The 25,292-nt window shown below is 50.2% G+C and overlaps 1 protein-coding gene across 1 annotated transcript in view; it reads left to right on the forward strand.

The window, feature by feature from the left end:
• The window catches only part of chd5 (chromodomain helicase DNA binding protein 5), a 34,824-nt gene extending 21,427 nt beyond the window's left edge, over positions 1-13,397 (forward strand). The window contains 29 exon segments of the mRNA XM_062461593.1: positions 758-958; positions 1,367-1,504; positions 2,089-2,210; positions 2,666-2,839; positions 3,692-3,833; positions 4,028-4,159; positions 4,375-4,492; positions 4,748-4,872; positions 5,316-5,577; positions 5,830-6,005; positions 6,195-6,369; positions 7,293-7,379; positions 7,554-7,642; positions 7,827-7,960; positions 8,262-8,406; positions 8,593-8,767; positions 8,967-9,054; positions 9,225-9,415; positions 9,498-9,590; positions 9,737-9,889; positions 10,248-10,356; positions 10,534-10,666; positions 10,800-10,883; positions 10,886-10,997; positions 11,891-11,962; positions 11,965-12,053; positions 12,359-12,429; positions 12,431-12,483; positions 12,953-13,397. Of these exon segments, the coding sequence (XP_062317577.1) occupies positions 758-958; positions 1,367-1,504; positions 2,089-2,210; positions 2,666-2,839; positions 3,692-3,833; positions 4,028-4,159; positions 4,375-4,492; positions 4,748-4,872; positions 5,316-5,577; positions 5,830-6,005; positions 6,195-6,369; positions 7,293-7,379; positions 7,554-7,642; positions 7,827-7,960; positions 8,262-8,406; positions 8,593-8,767; positions 8,967-9,054; positions 9,225-9,415; positions 9,498-9,590; positions 9,737-9,889; positions 10,248-10,356; positions 10,534-10,666; positions 10,800-10,883; positions 10,886-10,997; positions 11,891-11,962; positions 11,965-12,053; positions 12,359-12,429; positions 12,431-12,483; positions 12,953-13,077 (3,768 nt within the window). The 3' untranslated portion in view covers positions 13,078-13,397.
• The last annotated feature ends 11,895 nt before the right edge of the window (positions 13,398-25,292 follow it).

Raw genomic sequence — 25,292 nt, forward strand, 5'->3', positions numbered from 1 at the left:
ACCCCACTCCTCCTCCCCCCTTCCTCCCCACCCCACTCCTCCTCCCCCCTTCCTCCCCACCCCACTCCTCCTCCCCCCTCCTCCTCCCCCCCTCCTCCCCACCCCACTCCTCCTCCCCCCCTCCTCCCCACCCCACTCCTCCTTCCCCCTTCCTCCCCACCCCACTCCTCCTCCCCCCCTCCTCCCCACCCCACTCCTCCTCCCCCCTTCCTCCCCACCCCACTCCTCCTCCTCCCCCCCTCCTCCCCACCCCACTCCTCCTCCCCCCTTCCTCCCCACCCCACTCCTCCTCCCCCCACTCCTCCTCCCCCCTTCCTCCCCACCCCACTCCTCCTCCCCCCTTCCTCCCCACCCCACTCCTCCTCCCCCCCTCCTCCCCACCCCACTCCTCCTCCCCCCTTCCTCCCCACCCCACTCCTCCTCCCCCCCTCCTCCTCCCCCCCTCCTCCCCACCCCACTCCTCCTCCCCCCCTCCTCCCCACCCCACTCCTCCTCCCCCCTTCCTCCCCACCCCCTCCTCCTCCCCCCCTCCTCCTCCCCCCCTCCTCCCCACCCCACTCCTCCTCCCCCCTTCCTCCCCACCCCACTCCTCCTTCCCCCTTCCTCCCCACCCCACTCCTCCTCCCCCCTTCCTCCCCACCCCACTCCTCCTCCCCCCCTCCTCCCCACCCCACTCCTCCTCCCCCCTTCCTCCCCACCCCACTCCTCCTCCCCCCCTCCTCCCCACCCCACTCCTCCTCCCCCCCTCCTCCTCCAGGGCCACTCCAAGGGGCCATACCTGGTGAGCGCCCCCCTCTCCACCATCATCAACTGGGAGCGGGAGTTTGAAATGTGGGCTCCGGACTTCCACGTGGTCACCTACACCGGTGACAAGGACAGCAGGGCGGTCATCAGGGAGAACGAGTTCACCTTTGAGGACTCGGCGGTCAAGACCGGACGCAAAGTGTTCCGCATGAAGGTACACCTCGGACAAGATGAGGGATGATGTCCATCTTCATCACTTTATCGTCTTTATCCTCATCATCCAGAACAATGGATGAGTGAACTCTGGCTTTCAGGGAACATTTACAGTACATTTAAAAAAAAGTGTATTTGTGTTAACCTGACTTGCCAGATGGTTTGTTACACCTATCCATCTGGGAAGTCGTCCTTGGAAACTGTTTGGAAAAGGGCAGGCACTTTCAAAAAATACTTGGCAGGTGATTGGGTGAACCATCTGTCCATCTCCGTCTTTCAAGGGCTAACTTCAATCGCAGCCGTAGCTGCCAGTAGTTCTGGATTCTCGCGTTCCCGAACTCAGTGTGTTTGTTCTGTCTCTTCGGTGTGAGCCAGCCTCACGGTGCTCTGGGTCTGCCCTCCCTCACAGAAAGACACGGCCATCAAGTTCCACGTGCTGCTGACGTCCTACGAGCTGATCACCATCGACCAGGCCATCCTGGGCTCCATCAGCTGGGCCTGCCTGGTGGTGGATGAGGCCCACCGCCTCAAGAACAACCAGTCCAAGGTAGGGCGGAGAAACACACATATATACACATACACACACACATACACACACACGTACTGTCTAAGTAACTGTTGTTGTGGGCATGACACACACGTACACACATACACTGTTGTAAGTAGGACACGCACATACACTCTTACACACACACATACTGTCTAAGTAACGCACGCACGCGCACACACACTGATGCACAAGCAGACATGAGCGCACACATGCACGGGTGCACACACGTGCCTACACACTCACACACAGCATACTATCTCTACAGCCCACACCTGTCACACTCTCACCCCTTAGATAAAAACAAAGGCTTATTAAAAACCACAACTATGTTTTATGTGGGGAGAATCGACTCATAAAAGGGATTTATATTACCTGTTCTATGCCCTCCGGCTAGCACTTCTAAGGAGCACATTACCACTGTGGTGGTGAGAATGTTGAAGTGGTAAAACTATCATCCCACTACAGGTTTTCTAATGGGAAGCCAGTTTTACATTAGGGATCAAATCCACATCCCTCTCCCTCACCAACACGCAGATTCATTCCTATTGGTGATGGTTCATGGCGGTGTGGTCTGGTTTCAGTTCTTCAGGATCCTGAATGGGTATAAGATCTACTACAAGCTGCTGCTGACTGGAACGCCTCTGCAGAACAATCTGGAGGAGCTGTTCCACCTGCTCAACTTCCTCACCCCAGAGAGGTTCAAGTGAGAGAGCCCAGCACTCAGACAGGAAGGATTACATTCCAGTGTTAGATACAGGAAGGATTACATTACAGTGTTAGATACAGGAAGTATTACATTACAGTGTTAGATACAGGAAGGATTACATTCCAGTGTTAGATACAGGAAGGATTACATTACAGTGTTAGATACAGGAAGTATTACATTCCAGTGTTAGATACAGGAAGGATTACATTACAGTGTTAGATACAGGAAGTATTACATTACAGTGTTAGATACAGGAAGGATTACATTACAGTGTTAGATACAGGAAGGATTACATTACAGTGTTAGATACAGGAAGTATTACATTACAGTGTTAGAAACAGGAAGGATTACATTACAGTGTTAGATACAGGAAGGATTACTTTGACAGTAATCCTGTCTGAAACCTGTGTGTTCATGCATGTCTGTGTGTGTGCTCTCTTTGTGTGCTGCAGTAACCTGGATGGCTTCCTAGAGGAGTTTGCGGACATCTCCAAGGAGGACCAGATCAAGAAGCTCCACGACCTGCTGGGGCCTCACATGCTGAGGAGGCTGAAGGTGGACGTGTTCAAGAACATGCCGGCCAAGACCGAGCTCATTGTCAGGGTGGAGCTCAGCCCCATGCAGAAGTTAGTCCTCTGTAGTTCTCTGAAGCTCTAAGCACGTGCTGCAACAGGCTTAGACTGATGGGGAGTGACTGGTTGTGTCTTAGATTGCTCCTGATAGGCTGGTTGTGTATTAGACTGTTCTGGATAGGCTGGTTGTATCTTAGATGGGGGGTGGTCAGATGGCTGAGCGGTTAGGGAATCGGGCTATTAATCAGAAGGTTGTCGGTTCGATTCCAGTCCGTGCAAAATGACGTTGTGTCCTTGGGCAAGGCACTTCGGGGAGAATGTCCCTGTACTTACTGTAAGTCGCTCTGGATAAGAGCATCTGCTAGATGACTAAATGTAAATGTAATGTAAATGTAGATTGCCCCTGATAGGCTGTTTGTGTTTTAGACTGTTCTGGATAGGCTGGTTGTGTCTTAGATTGCTCCTGATAGGATGGTTGTGTCTTAGATTGCTCCTGATAGGATGGTTGTGTCTTAAACTGCTCTGGATAGGCTGGTTGTGTCTTAGACTGACTTGGATATAATTAAGTGTTAGCCTGCACAGGGATAGATTAGTTTTGTCTGAACTGCTGGCGGTGGATTGGCTTGTTTACAACAATAGGTAATCAACCAGTAGATTCCAGAACCAGAAGTTTCCATTTAATCCCATGGAAACGACCCCTCAAGCTAGTAGCGAGGAAGTAGCAATGAAGCAGATGAAAAAAAAATCATTTTTTCATTTATTACGGTCCAACTTGCAGTAATTGTGTACAACCTCAATTTGAAAAAAATCTCCAGATGTGTCCTTGGTTTTTTGGTTTGGGTTCAGGATTTGACCGAGTGTCCCCCCTCCCTCCATGCTCAGTCCTGTCTGACCTCTGACCCACAGGAAGTACTACAAGTTCATACTGACGCGGAACTTTGAAGCCCTCAACTCCAAGGGAGGGGGGAACCAGGTGTCTCTGCTCAACATCATGATGGACCTCAAGAAGTGCTGCAACCACCCCTACCTGTTCCCTGTGGCTGCTGTGGTGAGGAGTGTGTGTGTGTGTATGTGTGTGTATGTATGTGGACAGAATGCTAGTGTGTGTTTCTGAGTGTGTAACTCAAGCTAATGATATTTGAATATTTACATTACTAGGTAATTGTGTATTCTATCCATAAAGTATGTTGTAACGTGAACTCTGTCCTCTCATTGGCTCGGCTCTACTTCCTGTCTGGACAGGAAGCTCCAGTGCTGTCCAATGGCTCCTATGATGGGAACATGCTGGTCAAGTCCTCAGGCAAACTGACCCTCCTTCAGAAGATGCTGAGGAAACTCAAAGATGAAGGCCACAGAGTCCTTATCTTCTCCCAGGTCAGTGTGGCTTCAGAAGTCAGACAATACTCGTCAGATACACCAAGCCAGGCATGTTAGCAGCACTCTGTTTGAATGGAAAATTACATTTTAAGCTCTGTCTTGCTGTACCCTGTTTGAGTGTGAGAATGACAGTTGAAGTGTCATTTTTCAAAAGTGTTCTTTGAGTGTGTTGAAGGTCTACCTCTGACCTTCAACCCCTGACCCCTCCTCAGATGACCAAGATGCTGGACCTTCTGGAGGACTTCCTGGAGCACGAGGGTTACAAGTATGAACGCATCGATGGAGGGATCACTGGAGGCCTGAGACAGGAGGCTATAGACCGCTTCAATGGTTAGACACACACATGCACATTCATACCTGATCGCACACAAGTGCAAACTTGCATACACACACACAGACACACACACAAGCGCATGTGCAAGCACGCATATGCACCCCCACTTACAGAAACACGCAAGCAAATGCACACACACATGCATACACACACAAACAAATGCACGCATACTCATGTCCACATACACACACATACACACACACATGCACACACACATACACACACTGACTCTCCTCGGTTGTGTGCTCCAGCGCCAGGTGCCCAGCAGTTCTGCTTCCTGCTGTCCACACGAGCTGGAGGGTTGGGCATAAACCTGGCAACCGCAGACACCGTCGTCATCTACGACTCCGACTGGAACCCTCACAATGACATCCAGGTACCGGGCCCGGAACCTGACCACACATGCAAATAGTTAACTGTTGAACCATGGCAACCTCATCCAGTGTTGTCGAGTCCAATGTTGTTCTAGAACTCTCCATTTAGCTACATGAGCTCTCCCTGCCTTCATCTGTATCTGTAACTGTTTCATTCAAGTGTATCTGTGTTACCCATCTATCTGTCATAATCTATCTCTATCTCTGTCACCCATCTACCAGAATCTCTATCTGTCTCACCTGTCTACCATAATCAATGATTGATCACCTGTCTACCATAATGTATCTCTATCTGTCTTGTTCTGACGCTGCCTTTTTGCAGCTATATCTACTGTATATTTACCCTTCTTTCTACCTCAACTTTCTTATATCTCCTTTCTTCTGTTTATCTTCTATCCGTCTTTAATCTATCTGCCCCCCCCCCCTCACCCCCCACCCCATCCAGGCGTTCAGCAGGGCTCACCGTATCGGCCAGAATAGGAAGGTGATGATCTACCGCTTTGTGACGCGCGCCAGCGTGGAGGAGAGGATCACCCAGGTGGCCAAGAGGAAGATGATGCTGACCCACCTGGTGGTGAGGCCAGGCCTGGGCTCCAAGACCGGATCCATGTCCAAGCAGGAGCTGGACGACATCCTCAAGTTTGGAACTGAGGAGCTGTTCAAGGACGAGATGGAGGCTGCCAGGGCCATGGGCAGGCACCCTATGAGTGAGTATGGGTCTCCTCTCTCTCTCTCCTTTCTGTCTATCTCCTTGTTTCTTTTTTTTGTCCCCTCCCCTCCTCTCCTTCTCCTACTTAGTCTCTCTCTCCTCTGTATCCTACATAGTCTCTCCCTCCCTCTCTCTCACTGTCTCTCTCTAGTCTCCACATCTCCACAGTCTGTCTTTCTCTCACTTTCTCTCTCTCTCTTTCCCCTTTCCTACCCTGCTCATTGTGTGTGTCTGTGTGTTTGTAACCTAGGCGACATCAAGGACGGCGAGGAAGGCAGTGTGATCCACTACGACGACAACGCCATCTCCAAGCTCCTGGACCGCAGCCAGGACGCCACGGAGGACACGGAGATCCAGAACATGAACGAGTACCTCAGCTCCTTCAAGGTGGCCCAGTACGTGGTCAAAGACGAGGAGGAGGGGGAGGTGAGGAGTGACACACACATACGTGCACGCACCCACACACACACACACACACACACACATTCATTTAGGTAACCCCAGGCGCACAGACTACAGTAACGCACGCGCACACACCCATTGCGCACACACCCCGCGTGAACGTGTGTGTTTATGTACATGTGTGTGTTTATGCACATGTGTGTGTGTGTGAAGGAGGAGGTGCAGCGGGAGATCATCAAGCAGGAGGAGAACGTGGACCCAGACTACTGGGAGAAGCTCCTGCGGCACCACTACGAGCAGCAGCAGGAGGACCTGGCCCGCAACCTGGGCAAGGGCAAGAGGATCCGCAAGCAGGTCAACTACAACGACACCACCCAGGAGGACCAAGGTTGGCCTCACACACCCTGGAACCTCCCTCACCCAGGACACACACACACCACACAGAATACACACTTTACACACCCCGGGACCTCCCTCACCCAGGACACACACACACACCACACAGAATACACACTTTACACACCCCGGGACCTCCCTCACCCAGGACACACACACACCACACAGAATACACACTTTACACACCCTGGAACCTCCCTCACCCAGGACACAAACCTCATACAGGACACACACAAGACACACACTCCTCACCCAAGAAACACACTCTTAAACCAGGACACACACCCCATACACATTTACGTCTATTTGGTTGTTTGTGTTTCTTGGCTTGGTTATACAGCGCTCTCAAGTCTTTGAGAGCTACAGTACATAGTGTTCTCTTCAGTGTTAAGTGATTGAAGAAGTGATTGAAGCCAAGTCGAGTCATGAGTAGAAACTCACCTCGCTGAGTCATGACTAGAAACTCACCTCCGAGGTTCAACAGCTGTTGGAACATAAGTGATGTGGGAGGTGGAGTGGCCATGGAAGCTCATCGCTACATTCTCAGAGCTCTGAAGTGTTGCCCGAGTGTCTATTCACTAGCTAGAAGTCCGCCTGCATGGTCAGTGCTTCCCCCTCGTGTTCCCCAGAAGAAGTACAACATTCGACAAACAGTCGTAAAACATGATATTACAGTATCTCCATGGCGTTAATTCCTATAGTACAGTAGCTGCTATAGTAGCTGGGAGTCAGCCTGCAGAGTGAGGTGCTGCCCCCTAGTGTTTTCTCCAGGAGAACGACAGTCGTAATAGAGGATTACAGTATCTGCATGGCGTTAATGGCTTTAGTAACCTGCAGTGCCAGGGCTCCTCCTGGTGGCCTCCTGCTGTAGTGAATGCACTGTGCTGTTTCTCTCTGATCTGATCTGTGGCTCAGAGTGGCAGGATGATCTTTCAGACAATCAGTCCGAGTACTCCGTGGGCTCCGAGGACGAGGATGAAGACTTCGAGGAGAGGCCTGAAGGTGGGTGTCCTGGAGGTGTCTCCCTCCACCCCCCCTCCTCCTCCTCTTCTCTCTCCTGTCTCCCACCCTGCTGGTGTTGACTGGTTCCAAATTCCACTGTAGAGGGCCTGGGTTTGACAAAGCTGTGGAGTCAGGGTTAGCCCCTAACCCCGGGGTGTAATTGTTTTGCTTTAGGGGGCCGCAGGCAGTCACGCAGGCAGCTGAAGAGCGAAAGGGACAAGCCTCTACCGCCCTTACTGGCGCGCGTGGGAGGCAACATCGAGGTAAACTGAACACTGGGTTCAGTAGCAAACACCAATCCTCTCTGATACTTTCAGAAGTGTGTCTTTTCTGCTGTTATTGTTGTTGATGTTGTTGTCACATATCTACTACAGAGAAAGTATGAGGCTAGGATTCCAGGAGCCAGGTTTGGTTTGTGGTTGATGTGTTCTGGACTGTTTGTGGCAGGTGCTGGGCTTCAACGCTCGTCAGAGGAAGGCTTTCCTCAACGCCATCATGCGCTGGGGCATGCCCCCTCAGGATGCCTTCAACTCCCACTGGCTGGTCCGGGACCTGCGGGGGAAGAGTGAGAAGGAGTTCAGGTACTGGAGCCAGGCCCGGGGAGGGGGGATTGGGGGCTGGGACAGGACTGGCCTGGACTAATCTGGACTGGACCAAACTGGATTTAACTGAACTGGATTTTACTAAACTGGAGTGGACTGGAATTGATTAAACTGGACTAGAAATGATTGGACTGGACTGGACTAAACTGGACTGGATTAAATTGGACTGGACTTATTAGTTTCTGTTGGGTAGTTTCATGTTTTGTATATTTTGTATGGTATATGATGTTTCTGCATGAGCCAATGACTATTCAAATAAAATCCCCCCCCCCCCCCCCAGGGCCTATGTATCTCTGTTCATGAGGCATCTGTGTGAGCCGGGGGCCGATGGCGCCGAGACGTTTGCCGACGGTGTCCCGAGGGAGGGGCTGTCTCGCCAGCACGTCCTCACCAGGATCGGAGTCATGTCCCTGGTCAGGAAGAAGGTACTATTTCCACGCCAATCACACACCGGCACACCAGTCCTCTTGCCAATCAGACACTGGCAAACCAGTCCTCTAACCAGTCAGACACGGACCCACAATGACCTAGCCAATCACACACTGGCACACAGTCACCTAGTTGCCTCTGTGTGTGTGTGTGTGTGTGTGTGCCTGCGTTGGTGTGTCCAGGTGCAGGAGTTTGAGCATGTGAATGGGAAGCTGAGTACTCCAGACCTGATTCCTCTGGGTCTGGAGCTGAAGAAACTAACCGAGAGCCTTTCGTCTGAACCCAGCACCCCCCAGCCTGGCACCCCTGCTGCCACCCCTGCTGCCACCCCCCAGCCCGGCACCCCCGTGCCACCAGGTCAGACACACCTCTGAGCCCCTGTGTGCTTTACGTCAATGACTGATTGAGTTGCTGTTGTTTATTTAATGGTTTATTGATTGAGTGACTGGTTAATTGGTTTGTTTAACAATTGATTTGTTGTGTTGTTGGTTGGGTTGATTGGTTGGTGTATGGATGGAGGATATCTGAGTCACTGACAGTCGTGTTGTTGTTCCAGAGAAGACAGAGTCTACCTCTGGGTCTGCAGAGGACAAGGACACCCCAGAACCTGACAGCAAGAAAGCCACTGAGACAGAGGTATGTGTGTGCGTGTCCTGCTCCTGTAAAACACACTGGTGTACCCATACCTCTCTCCTCCACTCACACACTAGACGCAGGCCGGGCAGGGCTCTTCTCATTGTGTCTCTATGTCATGTGTTTCTTTCTCTCTCTGTCCCTCTCTCTTCCTCCCTCCCACCTTCCAGACTGCTGTCAGTGTAGAATCTTCCGGTGGGACGGAGAAGGCCCCCGACAGCGATGACCCAAAGCCTAGCCCCGAGGACCAATCAGCAGAGGACAAGGAGAGGACAGACACGCCCTCCTCTACACCCATAGACACACCCGCCAATCCTAAAGAGTCCCCGTTCAAACCTGCAGAGCCTTCGTCCAATCAAACCTCACCTAAAGGTGAGGCACAATCTCTGTACACGGCGTCCATGGCGACTCTGTTTGTGGCGAGATCTTTCATGCTGTGGTGCGTGTTCCTCAGCTGACACCTGTAAGGAGCCAGAGAAGATCTCAGAGAAGGGAGGGGACCGCGAGCCTCCCCAGTCCAAACCCAAGGAGAAGGAGCCCAAGCCAGGTAGGACCCGACATAACCTCAGGAACCTCAGGAAGACCATCTGGCACTTCTTCACCATCTGGTAACAGCGATTCGGGGGCGCAGGTAGTGAATGTTGAGGGTGTTTGTTGAGACTGGCCTGCCTCCTGGTTTCCCTCTCCTGGCAGGGTCGGAGGAGGTGAAGAGCGAGGACCCCCACGAGGGCCGTGTGAACGGAGAGAAGGAGGCGCAGGAGGAGGTGGAGGAGGGGGTCCGAACAGAGGAGAAGAACGGCTGTAAGGCCCGGTTCATGTTCAACATCGCAGATGGGGGTTTCACAGGTGAGGACTGCCGCCACACAGGTGATGGTCCTGCTTATGGTTGCTGGTGGTTCATTATGATCATGTTGTTGTTGTTATTGATGTGGTGTTCTTGTTGTTGATGTTGGTGTTGTTGTTGATGTTCTGTTGTGTCGTTGTTGTTGTTGTTGTTGATGTGTTGTTGATGTGTTGTTTTGCTCTTATTGATGGGTTGTTGTTGATGTGTTGATATGTTCTTGTTGTTGTTGTTTATGTGTTATTGCTAATGTGTTCTTGTTAATGTGTTGTTGTTGATAAGTTGTTAATAATGTCTTATTGTTGTTGTAGATTTGTTGTTATTGTTGTTGTTGACGTGTTGTTGTTGTTGTCGCCATATCAGAGCTTCACACCCTATGGCAAACCGAAGAGAAAGCAGCGCTGTCGTCAGGGAAGATGTACGACATCTGGCACCGTCGCCACGACTACTGGCTACTGGCCGGCATTGTCACGTATCCTTTCATTGTCAAGTATCTCTGACACCACTATCAGACCCTCCATACAGAAACCCAACATCTCCGTTTTGCTTTGAGGTGGGTTGTATGTGTTGTGTAGTCAGGTGTGTGTTACCGAGCCAGGTGTGTGTTCACAGGCCAGGCATGTGTTCCTTAACGAAGCCTTCCTGTCAGTCATGGTTACGCCCGCTGGCAGGACATCCAGAATGACCCACGTTATGCCATCCTCAACGAGCCCTTCAAGACGGAGATGCACAAAGGCAACTACCTGGAGATGAAGAACAAGTTCCTGGCACGACGCTTCAAGGTAACAACAAGGCTCTGCTGGAGCTACTCCAGCTGTCTTCCCCTAGAAACAGCCAGGACGTTATTGTTTATTATTGAGAACATTCCTCTCCCTCCCCATCTCTCCACCCCCCCTCCCCCCCCCCCCCCCCCAGCTCCTGGAGCAGGCCCTGGTGATCGAGGAGCAGCTTCGCAGGGCGGCCTACCTCAACATGACCCAGGACCCCTCCCACCCGGCCCATGGCCCTCAAACACGCGCTTCGCTGAGGTGGAGTGTCTGGCCGAGTCCCACCAGCACCTGTCCAAGGAGTCCCTGGCCGGGAACAAACCCGCCAACGCAGTGCTGCACAAAGGTCTGTCTGCCTCTCGCGCACGGGCTGTCTGTCTGATGTCGTGTCTGTGTGTGTGTAGGCCGTCAGTAGCCGTTTAGATACATCTGGTGGGTGTCGGGGCATGTGCCTAAGCTGGCTCAGGCACAAAGGAAGACAGGCCCAGGAGAGGAGCTAGGGACATGGCAGGGAGGTAGGGGGACAGGCGTAGGAGAGGAGCTAGGGAGCTGGCAGGGGAGGTAGGAGACAGGCCCAGGAGAGGAGCTAGGGGAGCTGGCAGGGGGGTAGGAGGACAGGCCCAGGAGAGGAGATGGGGAGCTGGCAGGGGGGTAGGAGACAGGCCCAGGAGAGGAGTGGGGAGCTGGCAGGGGGGTAGGAGACAGGCCTAGGAGAGGAGCTAGGGAGCTGGCAGTGAGGTAGGAGACAGGCCCAGGAGAGAAGATGGGGAGCTGGCAGGGGGTAGGAGACAGGCCCAGGAGAGGAGATGGGGATCTGGCCAGGGGGGGTAGGAGACAGGCCCAGGAGAGGAGAGAAGCTAGGGAGCTGGCAGGGGGGTAGGAGACAGGCCCAGGAGAGGAGAGAAGCTAGGAGCTGGCAGGGGGGTAGGAGACAGGCCCAGGAGAGGAGAGGAGCTAGGAAGCTGGGGGGGGGGGGGGGGGTACGAGACAGGCCCAGGAGAGAAGATGGGGAGCTGGCAGGGGGGGTAGGAGACAGGCTTAGATAGGATATTTGCTCCTGGCAATATGTTGCTCTGTTCCAGCTGCCACAGACAACTATGGTGTGGAGGAATGGATCTGTAGCCTAGACTGTCTGGAACATTGTCAGTTGAAGAGTGATGCTACTATTGTCAATCTGAGAAATGTGAATATCTTATGATGAGCTGATGTCAATCCTGGATCCTACATGGCATGCTGCAGTTCTGAACCAGCTGGAGGAGCTGCTGAGCGACATGAAGGCGGACGTGACGCGCCTGCCCAACATGCTGTCCAGGATCCTCCGGTATCGGCCCGACTGCAGATGTCTGAGAGGAGCATCCTCAGTCGCCTCACCAGCCGGGGCAACGAGCCCCCGCCACAACAGGTGGAGTAGGACACACACTTTTCACTCTCTCTCTCTCTCTCTCTCTCTCTCTCTCTTCTCTCTCTCTCTCTCTCTCTCTCTCTCTCTCTCTCTCTCTCTCTCTCTCTCTCTCTTTCTCTCTATCTTTTTCACACACACACACACACACAGAATGGGCACATACACAGTCACACCGGGGCCGGACACACACACATGCACACACACACTAATGGAAATGTCTCTCTCCAGACAGGTGTGACTTCACATCACCTTGATATTCTATCTGTGTCTGTGTGTGTCTCTGTGTGTGTGTGTGTGTGTGTCAGCCTTTCCCTCAGGGCTCCTATGGTTGTTCCCAGATGTACAGCAGCAGTTTTGGGGTGGGTTTAGAGGGCCAGGGGAGGAGCCATGGTCAACTACAGCCAGATGCCGTTGGGCCCTTACGTCAGCGGTGAGACCCTCCTCATCCCCCCTGACCCCTAACCTTTAACAATGACCTCTGACCTCCTGATTCCCTAATCTTTAACCCTAATCCTGACCTCCAATCTCTAACCCTTACTCCTAACCCTGACCCCTGATCTCCAACCCTGAACTCTAACCTCCTGACCCTCTAGCCTGTAACATGCTGCCCCCTAATCTCTATCCCTGAGCCCTGACCCTTAAACTCTAACCCTGACCTCCTGACTTCCTAACCCTTCCCGTCTTCTACACTCCTTCACTGTGTGCTCCTGGGGTGGGTGGGGAGGGGGTGGGCGAGAATGTTCAGGGTACTCCCAGATCTACAACTCACACCAAGGCATATACACAAAATGACGGTCCGCCGAACAGTCTAAACAGTTATAAATCTCAAATGTAATTTCCTGTGTATGTTTTTTTGTCATGTTGACCTGTTAAATTGTACCTCTGAACCCCCCACTCAGTGTCCAACGGGCCTCCGCCCCCTTCCAGCCACCTGGACAAAAAGTCAGCTGACTCACTAAGGGACGTGGCCACGCCTGACCAGAAGGCCGCCAAGCCCAGTGATGTCATCTGCATCGAGGACTAGGCCACACCTCATCAGGCGCTCCTGAGATTGGGACTTTCCAGGGATGAAGGAGAGCTTCGACCTTTCACCTCCTCTTCCTCCTCCTCCCTCTCTCCCTCACACTCCTCCCTTCCCTTTCTACTTGACAATGTCGCCAATCGTCAGTGAACTCTCCAGGATAGCTCTCTCCTCGAGGCTCTTGAACAGGAGGCTAACTTAGGAATCATTTTGCGGACTCTATCTAGCCGAGTCTAGCAGGCTCTATCAATCTATCTCTCTTATGAATTGCAAATTGCACTTTCATCTTCTACAACGTTCGATAGTTCATTGCTTTTCATTGACTGGGGGGGGGGGGGGGGGGGGGGGGGGGGGGGGGCGTGGTCCAGAGAGGGGAGGGGTCTGCCCGGGCCGTGAATGTATCTCAAACGTCTAAGCAGAAGGAGCAGCCACTTTTGGAGGAAGGGCCGAACTCCAGGGCTGCGCGAAGACTCCCCGACATCGCTGAGCCGGTGGTGAGAAATGTCCTCAATGGGCCTTTCGTGTGTTCCCTTCAGGTCAGGCTCCTTCCTCGTGTGTCATCATCAATCCATCTGCCTACTCACTGTGCACGGTCACTGCGGCACACTGTCGAGGGAGGCAGAGGGTCAGCTCTTTAACCAGATGGGTGTCGACGTCCATTCGTAAGTTTGAGACAGAGTCGAGGCAGAGGCGAGGCAGAGGTGAGGCAGTGCAGCTCAGAGACAGGACGCTGAGTAGATGGACTTTTCAGGCGGACTACAACTGCACTGCACCTCACTTCCTGTGAACGTGCACCTCACATCCTGCGAAAGCGCCATTGCCCTGCTCTTCTCTGTGGAATTGGCCGCAGTCTGCCCTCCTTGGGGGGGTCGACTACTTGGACTGTATATAACCAAGAGACTACTGGCTATTGTATCTCTCACTTGTTTAACTGGACGGACAGATCCACTCAGTCAAACATAGGAACAATAACAGACAGGACTTAGGGAAGGGTCTTGAGATAAATGAGTACTGATTTCATGCTACTGTAGAAGGTTTTAACAAGACAATATTCCTGCTTACGTTACTATTTTGTTTCTTGAGTTTGAATGTTATTGTTGGTTGTCAAGCCAACCGTAGGGTACTACTGGGGGTGACCGGAATGTCTTGTAGACACGTGGGAGCTGCAGTTCTTCGGAAGGACAGTGTTCTGTTTACTTTGCCTTACACTCCAGATCCCCTCAGATACCCTCCCCCTGACCTGTTCCTCTCCCTGTTCCCATAGCTGCAGAGCAGAGAGCAACTCATGTTTAGGCTCTCTCGGTTGAGCTTGTGTCATGTCAAACATGAAGGTGTTTTAAGGGTTTAAGTGCCACTCACCAGGGGATAATCATTCATCAACGTGGGTGTTTTATGTCATTTGAATCATGAAAATAGATATGTTTTCTTCAGAAGTGATGACTTTAATCTCTTTGTATTACCACAGTTGAGCCCTTGATCGACTAGAATCTTTATGGAGATATTCACCCTCAAGGACCAGTGCCGGACAGTCATTTAACACTTATTTAATTTCCTGTTTTTATCCGGAGGGTTTCTTTCGACTGCTTGTGCAAAGAAGCATTCATGACCAGAAACTTTTAATCTAATCAGAGCATGACTAAGACAAGGCATCAAGTGTGTCTCGTATTGTGATAGTTCCGAAGTGAAACGTTCTTTTTCTATATTCATGGCCATTTTCTTTCCTCGGGGGAAGGTTCCATAAATGTCTCCTCGTTTAAAATCTCGAATGAGCAGTCTGTTTGTACTTCTTGCTTTTTCTCCTCCTCCAAAGGACTTGTGGCATTACCTATCGCTTCTGTGTCATTACTGAGCCCTTGTGTGACATCACAGTGGTGGGGTGACTCACTGTAGCCGAGGAGCTGCTGGTGGGTGGTGTCATTTTGGAGCTCTGTGTTGGAATGTTTACATCAGGGTACTAAAGTATATGAATGTTCTACGGTGCTCTGCTCCCCCTGTTGGTTGCATAGTGTAACTGCACTCTGTGTGTTTCTTGTTATCTGGACAAAAAGCACATTGTACTTGAAAAGTAGAACTGGGTGTGAGATCAGAAGACATCGGCCGGCCGCAGACTCCCTTTCATACATTTTAAAATCTAATAGAAGAGAACCTTAAAAGGCACATTATGTATGTTTTTTGGCTCTACTTTTACAGCCTGTGTATCATGCGTTTATTAGTGCTGTTTTGTCCATTGAAATGTGCAGCAGTCCCAGTGTTTCTGTTCAGCCCAGCGTTTATTGGTTCAACCATAGGAATTATGTGGATTGTTTTGATAAACTTCACAAGAATTGAGTCGCTGAACCAGCGCCATGGCAACACGTACTGTAAATACTGAAGGGATTTGTAGAGTTTCTGTTTCTCTCGTTCAAATCCAGGCCGTGGACTTGACTCCTCAGAGTAGAGAGCGTGTGTGTGTGCGTGTCTGTGTGTGTGTGGGTGTGTGTGTGGGTGGGAGGGAGGGAGAAAGAGATGAATGTTGCAGGGTAGTTGCCATAGGACAGCAGTGTTAACCGCAGCAATGTGTTCAATCAAGTCTCACCCGTCTATCTCCCTTTGGAGTCTCGAGACTACAGAAAAAAACTAACAAAAAAAGTGTTCTAATGAAATGCAATCAAACTGGAGTCAGTATGAATGTAATGTGTATGTAAGAAAAAGGCTTCAGTCTAATACTATAAATATATTTACAATATATGTACATGCTTATAAACAAGGCTTCTAAAGCTACCAAAAGACCCTGGAAAAGGCACTTTTGTTGCAGCGAATGCACAGCATGTGAAGCGTTGGGGTAGAACGGTTCACTTAGACGACAGACCGAGGCGGCTGCTTGATGTGGCTGACATTTACACACTATGAGTTTAAACAGTGTTCTGGTCCAGGTGTTTGTGCTGTATAGCAAAATGAATGAAAAAAAAAAGTGATTTGTCATCTTTTACTTTGTACTCTGTGTATTTGTTCAATGTGTTTTAATAAATCCTCTCGACAACAGTTGACCCCAGTGATGCCGAGTTCTTGAGTGATCTTGCATCAAGTGACAAGTGGGAATTGCTCTTCTGATTTTAAGGAGGACAGGTTGGCTGTGTGCGTGTGTAGGTGTGTCTGTAGGTGTGTGTGTGTGACAGGTGAATACCACACAGAACCACAGAAAGACAGAATTGTGTTTCCTCAGATGATTTCTTTAGATCTTTAGAGTTTTGTTGGAAACCGGTAGGACAACTAATAGCAGTCTGATGTCACAGCTTATCTACTTACTGTATATCTATGTAGCATGCCAGCCAAAGTGCTTAGGAGCAGAAATAGAGTGTTCACACAACAGGTCAGCGACTAAAGCAGCCATGCCAGCCAGCCAATCAGATTGCTTATTGTCAAACACTCCTGCTAGCTTTTCACTTACTCACAAATTATAAACTTTATTAAGCTCTTTATCTTTTAATTAACCTGTTTTACTCATGTAACTCAGTTATGGTTCTGCACTTGTTTTGCACTTATACAAGTTTAGTTTTTATGTTTTACCAAGGTGATAAAAAGTGATTTCAAGTGTAGCACTGTCCCTAACTTCTGCCTTAATACCTCTAGCCCTACCCACTTAATCTGAATATCCTACCCTTGAGGCTTCCTATTGGTCTAGGGAAGGACTTTGTCTGTTTGCCATTGGCCAGTTGTGGCTAAGAGCCCAGTTGCCTGCTTTGTTGTGCTGTCTGAGGAGGAAAGAGGCTGGAGAGAGAGAGAGAAAGAGAAGGAGAGAGAGGGAGAAGGAAGGAAGAAGAGAACCAAATAAAGCTGAGAAAGAGGCTGGATAGGGAACCGGGTTTGAAACAGAGAGGGAGAGAGAAAGAAAGGGGAGGGGAAAGGAGAGGGAGGGTCAGAAGCAGTGAGGCGAGAGAAAGAGAGAGAGAGAGAGAGCGAGAAAGGAGGAGGAGGAGGAGAGGGGGGGGGCTGTTACCTCATTCAGAGCTGTTGGTGTGCAGAGCGAGCGGAGCAGGGAAGAACTTAGTGTGGGAAAGTAAACAGAACAGGCTATTTCCAGTCCGTTCTGTCACTTGGAGCCGTGTGTGTGAGGACCGCCGGGATGAGGTGGAGAAACCTGTCAGTTTGAAGACAGGAAGTTCATGGGAGGTTGTTGGGATTAAGGAGTCCACAGGGAGTGCCTGAAGCTCGTCGGAGGAAATACTACTGAGGACAGGAAGGTGAGAGGTGTATTTAAATTGTCCTTCACACACACACACACACACACACACTCATACACGCTTTCTTACTTTCCTTTTCTGCTCCTTGCTCTCTCCGCCTTTTTGTCTGACTCTGCGTGGGCACCACGCAACAAAGACAGCAGCTTTGTCAGATGGGGCCAGGGATGGAGTGAGTGGGGGGTGGGTGTGGTGTTTTGTTCTTTTAAGTCTGGCCGTTTGGAACAGCTGACTACGGGAGGAGAGGAGAGAGGAGGGGAGGGGTGGGAAGGAGAGGAGAGGAGGGGAGGAGTGGGAAGGAGAGGAGAGGAGGGGAGGAGTGAAGTAAAAAGACAGGAGGAGAGAGGAATGGAGGGGTGGGAAGGAGAGGAGGGGAGGAGTGAAGTGAACAGACAGGAGGAGAGGAGTGAACAGAGGACAAGGAGAGGTGAGACACTGCACAGTGCTGAGCAGCAAATCGAACACACGCATTCACCACTGAACAGAAGGGACAACCTTGCGAGAGTGTTGTGTCGTCAGGGGCAACATGACCCTGCCCCAGAGCCCCAGACCCCAGTATTGGACACCCTGCAGCTCTGCTCTGCTCCCTCCAATAAGACATGGGAATACAGTCTCTCCCCTGCACCCCTCCAATCAGACATGGGAATACAGTCTCTCCCCTGCACCCCTCCAATCAGACATGGGAACACAAACTCTGTCATGCTGAGTGTGACAGGCACAGGCAGCCTCAGAGTCAGATGACGTGGAGCCTGACCAGAATGATGTGCCCTGATCTCTATCTGACTGATCCAACTTTCAGATCTCCGCCACTGTTCTCAGCCATACAGTACACTTCCTTAGCCCCAAGCTAAAGACAGAGAAAGAGGGAGGGAGGGAGGGAGGGAAAGAGTCCCCTAACCAGTCCAGTTTGGTTGCTTCCTGGAGTACAATAGCTTCTCCACAGACAAATTTCACACTGCCTCTTCCCAGAGAAGGGGAGAGGGGGGGGGGGTGTGGAGTGGGGGGAGGAGAGGCAGAGAGGAGTGGGAGAGGGGGGAGGAGAGGGAGAGAGGAGAGGGGAGAGGGAGAAGGGGAAGTAGGGGGAGAGGAGATGAGAGGGAGAGGGGGAGGGGAGAGGGCACAGGGAACCTCACAATTAATCCGCATTTTGGACAACTGCTCTGTTTCTGGAGCTCAATCTAGATGTCACAGTATTCTTTGAATGAGACTTTTGTTCAGTTCGATTTTTTCTCTTTCCCTAGTCAGACAATTCTAAGCACTATTTACAATCCATGCATGTCCTGCCTTGGGAGCATATCCCACAAAGAAAGCCCTATCAATGAGACCTCACCCTCTACACACACACACGCATGCGGGCGCACACACACACACACACACACAGTTGAGGCTCTGCTGGCCCCAACCGCAGCCCTGAGGGAACAGACACCGATGTCGCAGCACAAAGATGATGTCATGGTAAACATACTGTAGCACTTCCTGGTATGAGGGGGATGGGGTTTTACTTGTTAATATGCAGGATAATTTACAGGCGTATGCTACCGTATGTGTTATAGGTTTAGGTGTGTTTGGTTACACCTGTAACTGGCTACACTTTACATAAGATTAACGAAACGATGTAGCACACCCATTCATGGTACATCTAGGAAATCTGTTAGTTGAAGGTGGAGATCCTAAGAGACTATCGCTCAAGAGTTCGCAGGTTCAATTCACCCCCTGGCCAGTCCGTCGCTGTGGATTAAAACGTCTGCCAAATGAATGCCCGATTAATATCTAAGTGACTCTGTTGTCTCACCGCTTTTAGAACAGTGCATGAAAGGCTGGTCTACCGCACCCCATGTCGTAATGCTTTGTAAACAGCCAGACACATGACCTGCTTCATTGTTCCATTTCACATCATTCCTGGAGATGACACACGGCACTCTCCTTTGATCTGAAAGCACTGTAGACCAGAAACTTGGGTTTCGCCGATCACCTGCTGTTTCAGAGAACTTGTCTGTGGCGTGTTCGGATCCTGATAGAACTCAGCCCCGAACAACGAGGCCATCAGCACAAGCGCATCCACACAATGCCCCAAAAACAAAGCTCCAAAATCAGCCTCGGTTGACTCATAAGAGATGGGGCAAGGACACAGCTCTCTGGGGAGAGTGTGGTAACCTTAGAGGCAGGGTCAAGAGACCTATCAGATGTGTGCTCACAGTCTCACCCACAGTAAAATGAGGAGAGGGGTCACGTCGCCTTTGAATGGAAGTGCTGTAGCAAGGAAATCCATTTGAGACAGCATACCCATGTTTCCCCTACCGCCCCCAGTTTACAGTATTGCACCTCACAGTGTTGCTAAGAGCTAAATCCATGCCGTTACAATGCTCTTGTATGTGGTATGTCCTCTGCTAGGTGGTGTCTGTGTGTAGCTGCAGTAGTGTGTAGGTTAGACAGGCGGGGTGGTGGAGCAGCAGGGGGGAGATACCAGATGGCCACTGGCCTGATGACACCAGCTGTGTCCTTGAGCTGTTTGACACTACACAGCCATCACTGTGAACACAGAGGCGGGAGGAGCAGGAAGAGGAGGAGCAGGAGGAGGAGGTGGAGCAGTCTCCTACTCCTCTGTCTGTCTGTCCGTCTGGCTGTCTGGCTGTCTGGCTGTCTGTCCGTCTGGCTGTCTGGCCAGTGGATAGGCTCATGAATAATACATCCACCATCCTCCATGTCAGAACAGAGCATATCATGACAGTGTATGCAAAGAGTTTGATTACAAGATCCATTTGAAAAGGATTAATGCACATTTTATGTCATTTAAAATGTAGTCATTATAAGTAGAATATTATTATAGCAATTGTGAAGATACAAAAGTCAGTGGACCAATTGTTAACTTAATGGTAACTTAATTGTATTTTGTCTAACTACATGCTCTTATGGTTCTTCCCTTTGGGACTTATTTGGTTTTCACAGGGTATGCTTCATGTTTAGCTACCCGCAATGTTTGGGGCTATCTCGTTGTTATGATCAGTGACCTATGCACTTTTGTAAAACTCTCTGTTGGAAGTCGCTTTGGATAAAAGCGTCTGCTAAATGCATAAAGGTAAATGTAATGTAAATGTAATGGGGGAAACCAATCAAAAGACTTGTACCATGCTGGCACCAGTAGAGTAAGTGGTGCTGTGAATCATGTGGTCTGAAGTTTAGATTACTGCACATGAAGCGCATCCGCTGCAAGACTCTGATTTGCAGTTTATATTATAACGTTGTGAAATCATGTTCTAAATGTTCAGCATAAAGATCATGAGACTGAATGTTTGTGAAATTTGTGTAAGAAAAATTAGTCGCTTTGTTCAGAAGCTGCTGACTCACAGCTTATCGATGACCCCCACTGAGAGTGACCGAAACAGGGAGGGAGGGAGGGAGGGAGGGAGGGAGGGAGGGAGAGAGAGAGAGAGAGAGAGAGAGAGAGAGAGTGCTACTTTGGGACAGCCATCTACAGAGAAGGAAGTGTGGGAAGAGAATCCTGGAGTGATCCTGTTAATGATGTCTTTGTCTCATGTCCCACTATCTCCACACACCCAGTCCTGCTGTTATGTTAGTTGGTAGGAGCATGGTACCAGTAATGATAAAGCAGGGTGGTCAAGAACCAGAAGGGTCAAGGACTCTCACAGTATTAAAATTGCTTGTTTACAAACATCTTCTAAGAGGCTTCTGAGTCCTCAGATTAGACAAGAGGTTTCTGTTGAATCTACTGGGGAAACGGCCATTTTTCGTATTACTCTCTTGGTATTAAAACGATTCCCCTCATTCCCTAAGACAGTTGGGGGCTTCATACAGTATGTGGGTTTTCATCCGCTGACCTTCTGTAAGAATCCCACTTCTGTTTGCAGAGTCAGCAGCTGCCTCTCTGTGCCATTGTCTTTTGATGCTCCCTGCCTCCCCCTGCCTCCCAAGCCTGCCTTGATGACCAGGACCTGGAGTAGAGCAGAGCAGAGTAAAGTAGACTGCAGCAGACTGGAGCAGAGTAGAGTGGAGTGGTACGGATCAGATTGGAGCAGTAAAGAGCAGAGTAGAGATAAAGCAGAGCAGAACTGGGAAGAGTAGAATAGAGTAGAGTAGAGAAAGTGTATAGCAGACTGGAGCAGACTGGAGCAGAACAGGACAAAGTACAACAGCGCCAAGTAGAGAAAGTGCATGAAAAGGAGAGGGTGATGGCCATCGCGTAAGAGAAGCTTTCACTAACAGCAACACGACTACACCCACAGAAAACCATCATGACCGCGTTCTTCAGCCAACGAATATCCCTTCCTCTATGACTCATGACACCATCAAGTGTCGAGTTTTTGCCAGCGATCCTCCTCATGGACAGACTGAACACAGATCCTGCGCTGTAGGGACCCGAGCCAGGCTCCTCCCTGCCACACACACAACAGGCTCGCTGCCCGTGACCTTTCACCTGTGATCTAACCAGCTCACCAGTCCCTCAGTGAGCCAGGCTGAGACAATGCTTTCTGAGGCTGAAGCAGGGGGTTTTCCCATCTACAAAAGGCTTTTTGTTAGACAGGGTGTCGAGTGGGTCGGCTGGAAAAACTGTGTTTGTGGTCTGACGAAGGGGACAGGGGCTGTAGAACATGGAGAAGAAGGCTTACCTAGCAGGAGAGAGATAGTTCATTTTTCATTTTCAAGGAAATGTTCTTGCCACAGTCTGGACAGAGCCTCACTTAAACGTAGATGCAATATCCATACAACACAACTACATGACACATACTTACAGTACAGTCTGTACATGCCCCTTTCTACATGCAAATTACGGGGGTGTTTTATTGAACCACGCTGTGGCAGAGGGTACTAAAATCCTGCCATAGTGTGGCCATTTCCAGGCCAGGGATCTGTCTCTGGGACCTGATGGAAGCAGTGGGAAGAATGGGTTGAGCCTGGGGTCATGTCTAATGGTACGGGCTCTGTGTGTGATGGCTTTGGTGCCAGGTCCTCCTCCCACCTCCTACCTCCTACCTCTCACCTCTCACCTCCTACATCTCACCTCTCACCTCCTACCTCTCACCTCTCACCTCCTACCTCTCACCTCCTACCTCTGACCTCTCACCTCCTACCTCCTACCTCCTACCTCTCACCTCTCACCTCTCACCTCCTACCTCTTACCTCTCACCTCCTACCTCTCAACTCTCAACTCCTACCACTCACCTCCTACCTTCTACCTCCTACCTCTCACCTCTCACCTCCTACCTCTCACCTCTCACCTCCTACCACTCACCTCCTACCTTCTACCTCCTACCTCTCACCTCTCACCTCCTACCTCTCACCTCTCACCTCCTACCACTCACCTCCTACCTTCTACCACTCACCTCCTACCTTCTACCTCCTACCTCTCACCTCTCACCTCCTACCTCTCACCTCTCACCTCCTACCACTCACCTCCTACCTTCTACCTCCTACCTCTCACCTCCTACCACTCACCTCCTACCTTCTACCTCTCACCTCCTACCTCTCACCTCCTACCTCCTACATCTCACTTCCTACCTCTCACCTTTCACCTTCTACCGTGGACAGGACCTGCAGGCTATATGGCCTCCATATGTTGGAGATGAATCAAGACACAGAATGTCTTTATTGCTTAGAGGAAAGGCTTTTCAGCCGTCCTTGGAATTTTCCAAATAACTCACCCTCTCATATTTGAACAGCTGAATCTGAAAAACACGTTCAAATGCTGTGGATTCCCTTGCGAGGCCCGCAGCATTGTTACACAGTGCTGACATCGTCTCCTGGTGGAGCGTTGGCAGCTCGCGCCGTCAACGTCGTATTCAGGTCATCAGCTTGAAGGGAGGGGTGGAGGGGCGAGGTGGGGATTGCGCAACCCGGCAGAAATGTGGGTTGAAAAGGGTTTTTCCCAAGCAGGCCTCCGTCGGGGAGGCAGGGAGCCCCCATTTAGCTCCCCCCCCTTTAGGCCCCCCCACTCCCCCTCCGCATTTCGTCACCTCCCATGTGGCAGCGTGAACGGCCTATCAGGGCCCAGGAATGTTGCAGCAGAGGAAACAGTTTAGCGCTAATAGAAATGCAAAGCAGATGCTGTTGTAAAGGCAGATCCAGGATCCAGGAAGACCATGGGGCCTAGGAGCGGTCTGGTGGCCGATTGTTTTGTGTTTTCAGACCATTTGGATGATGACAATGACTGAACTGTAGAGGGTTGAGGGTTCACACTGTGCCTTACATCCGTCATGTAAGTTCTTCTTAACAAACACATCAGAAACTATCTGAAAAATGTACCTTCAAAAAGATATCTGAACCTACCAAATTTTTTACTTATTATTGTCATACAAAATATGTGAATGTTATTTTGTATTACAATCAGTTCCACCATAAACACAGTGTCTCTTACTTTCACTCCATTGTTTTTTGTGTAAACAAAGTTTGAGTTTGTTGATGGAAGAGAGCAGAGCACATTCCAATAATGATTTCATCTTTGTTTTGCAGTAGATTCCCAGCTCTCACACATTTTCAAAGTATCAAATTCAAACCAGGAGACACCCCCCAAAATTTACTGGCTTTTGTACAGTAGTTTAAACGTGTTATATTGTTTTGGTCAATATTCTCGTGTTTGCCTCCCCCTTATGTCATTTCGACAGAATCCTTTTGACATGGGCACATTTGAGGCCCATCCCAAAATGACCTTGAGTGACTTTGGATGTTCTCAAAAGCATTGTTTTACGTAATTTTGCTTGAATTTCTGTTAGATAACTGCACGACCATAAGCTGTCATGACCTACTGGATGTTGCTCGTACATAATTCCTTCACGCCATTTTTCTCTTTTTTCAAAACCCCTTTCCTCCATCTTTTGTCTTTCTTCCAGAGCCTATGTCCACTGTGACACCTCAGCCACAACAGAGGGGCGGAGAGGAGGAGGAGGATGAGGAAGAAGGGGAAAAGTTTGAGTTTGAGGACAGCACGGATGAAGAAAAAGTTCAAGGGGACTCAAAAGAGCTCGGCTCATCAAGCTCTGTCAAAGCCATGGAGACAATCTCCAAGGAGACAATCTCCATGAAGACCGCAAGCCAAACACAAGAGACACAGCAGACAAGCCGATCTGACTTGCTGCCTGTCAGTACAGCGCCCTCTATCAGGCAGGAGGTCCAACTCTCAGAGGCCAAAAACCCCACAGCCTGTACAGGTGAGGTTTGTCATGTTGATCAACTAGGTTAAATGATTTTTAAATATCATACTGTATTGCATTGTATCATTTTCCCTTCTATTCTAAATAGTCTTTTTATTTTCCGACAACAATGCCACCATGTGTTATATTCATACTCACAAGGTGTTTAGCACCTGCCTAATAAGATGTCGCAATTGCTCAGACAGACAGGAACAAAGAGCAGGACAAGCCTCCATATAATGGGATCAGGCAGGGTAGATATGTAGAGTGACATCCGGACTACCTGGATGATGTTGCCAAACAAGCCTGCTTGTTGTACTCTCCCCAGCTAATGAAACAGAGAGATATTTAAATCCAGAACGGCTGTCGGACAAAATGAAGTGATTAGTGCTTAATTAAAAGGCTTGTTCACCAAGCCTATGTGTGCTAATCCTGTAAGTGGGTTGAGGAGAGTTTGAGAGGAGACTCAGACAGGGGCCAGGGGAGCTGAGTGTGTGTGTGTGTCTGTGAGTGCGTGTGTGTGCCCGGTATGTGTTTGTACATGTGTGTTTAGGTGTGTGTGCATGTGTGTGTGTGTGTATGTGTGTGCAGTATGAGTTTGTGCATGTGTGTTTAGGTGTGTGTACAAGCGTGTGTGCGTGTGTGTGTGTGTGTGTGTGTGTAGGGCGGGTGAGGATGACGATGCTGTCCCCAGAAGGGAAGCCTGTTATGTAACCCAGTGCTGCTTAGTAATGGAGATGAGCTGGGACAGACTCCTCCCACAGCAAGGCTCATAACATCTATACACAAGATCTCAGACCTGGAGAGGCTGTCAGAAGACTAGAAACATCTACAGACAAGACATCCTAACTGTAGAGGC

Source organism: Osmerus eperlanus, chromosome 1 (genome assembly GCF_963692335.1).
Source record: "Osmerus eperlanus chromosome 1, fOsmEpe2.1, whole genome shotgun sequence".
NCBI lineage: Eukaryota > Metazoa > Chordata > Actinopteri > Osmeriformes > Osmeridae > Osmerus > Osmerus eperlanus.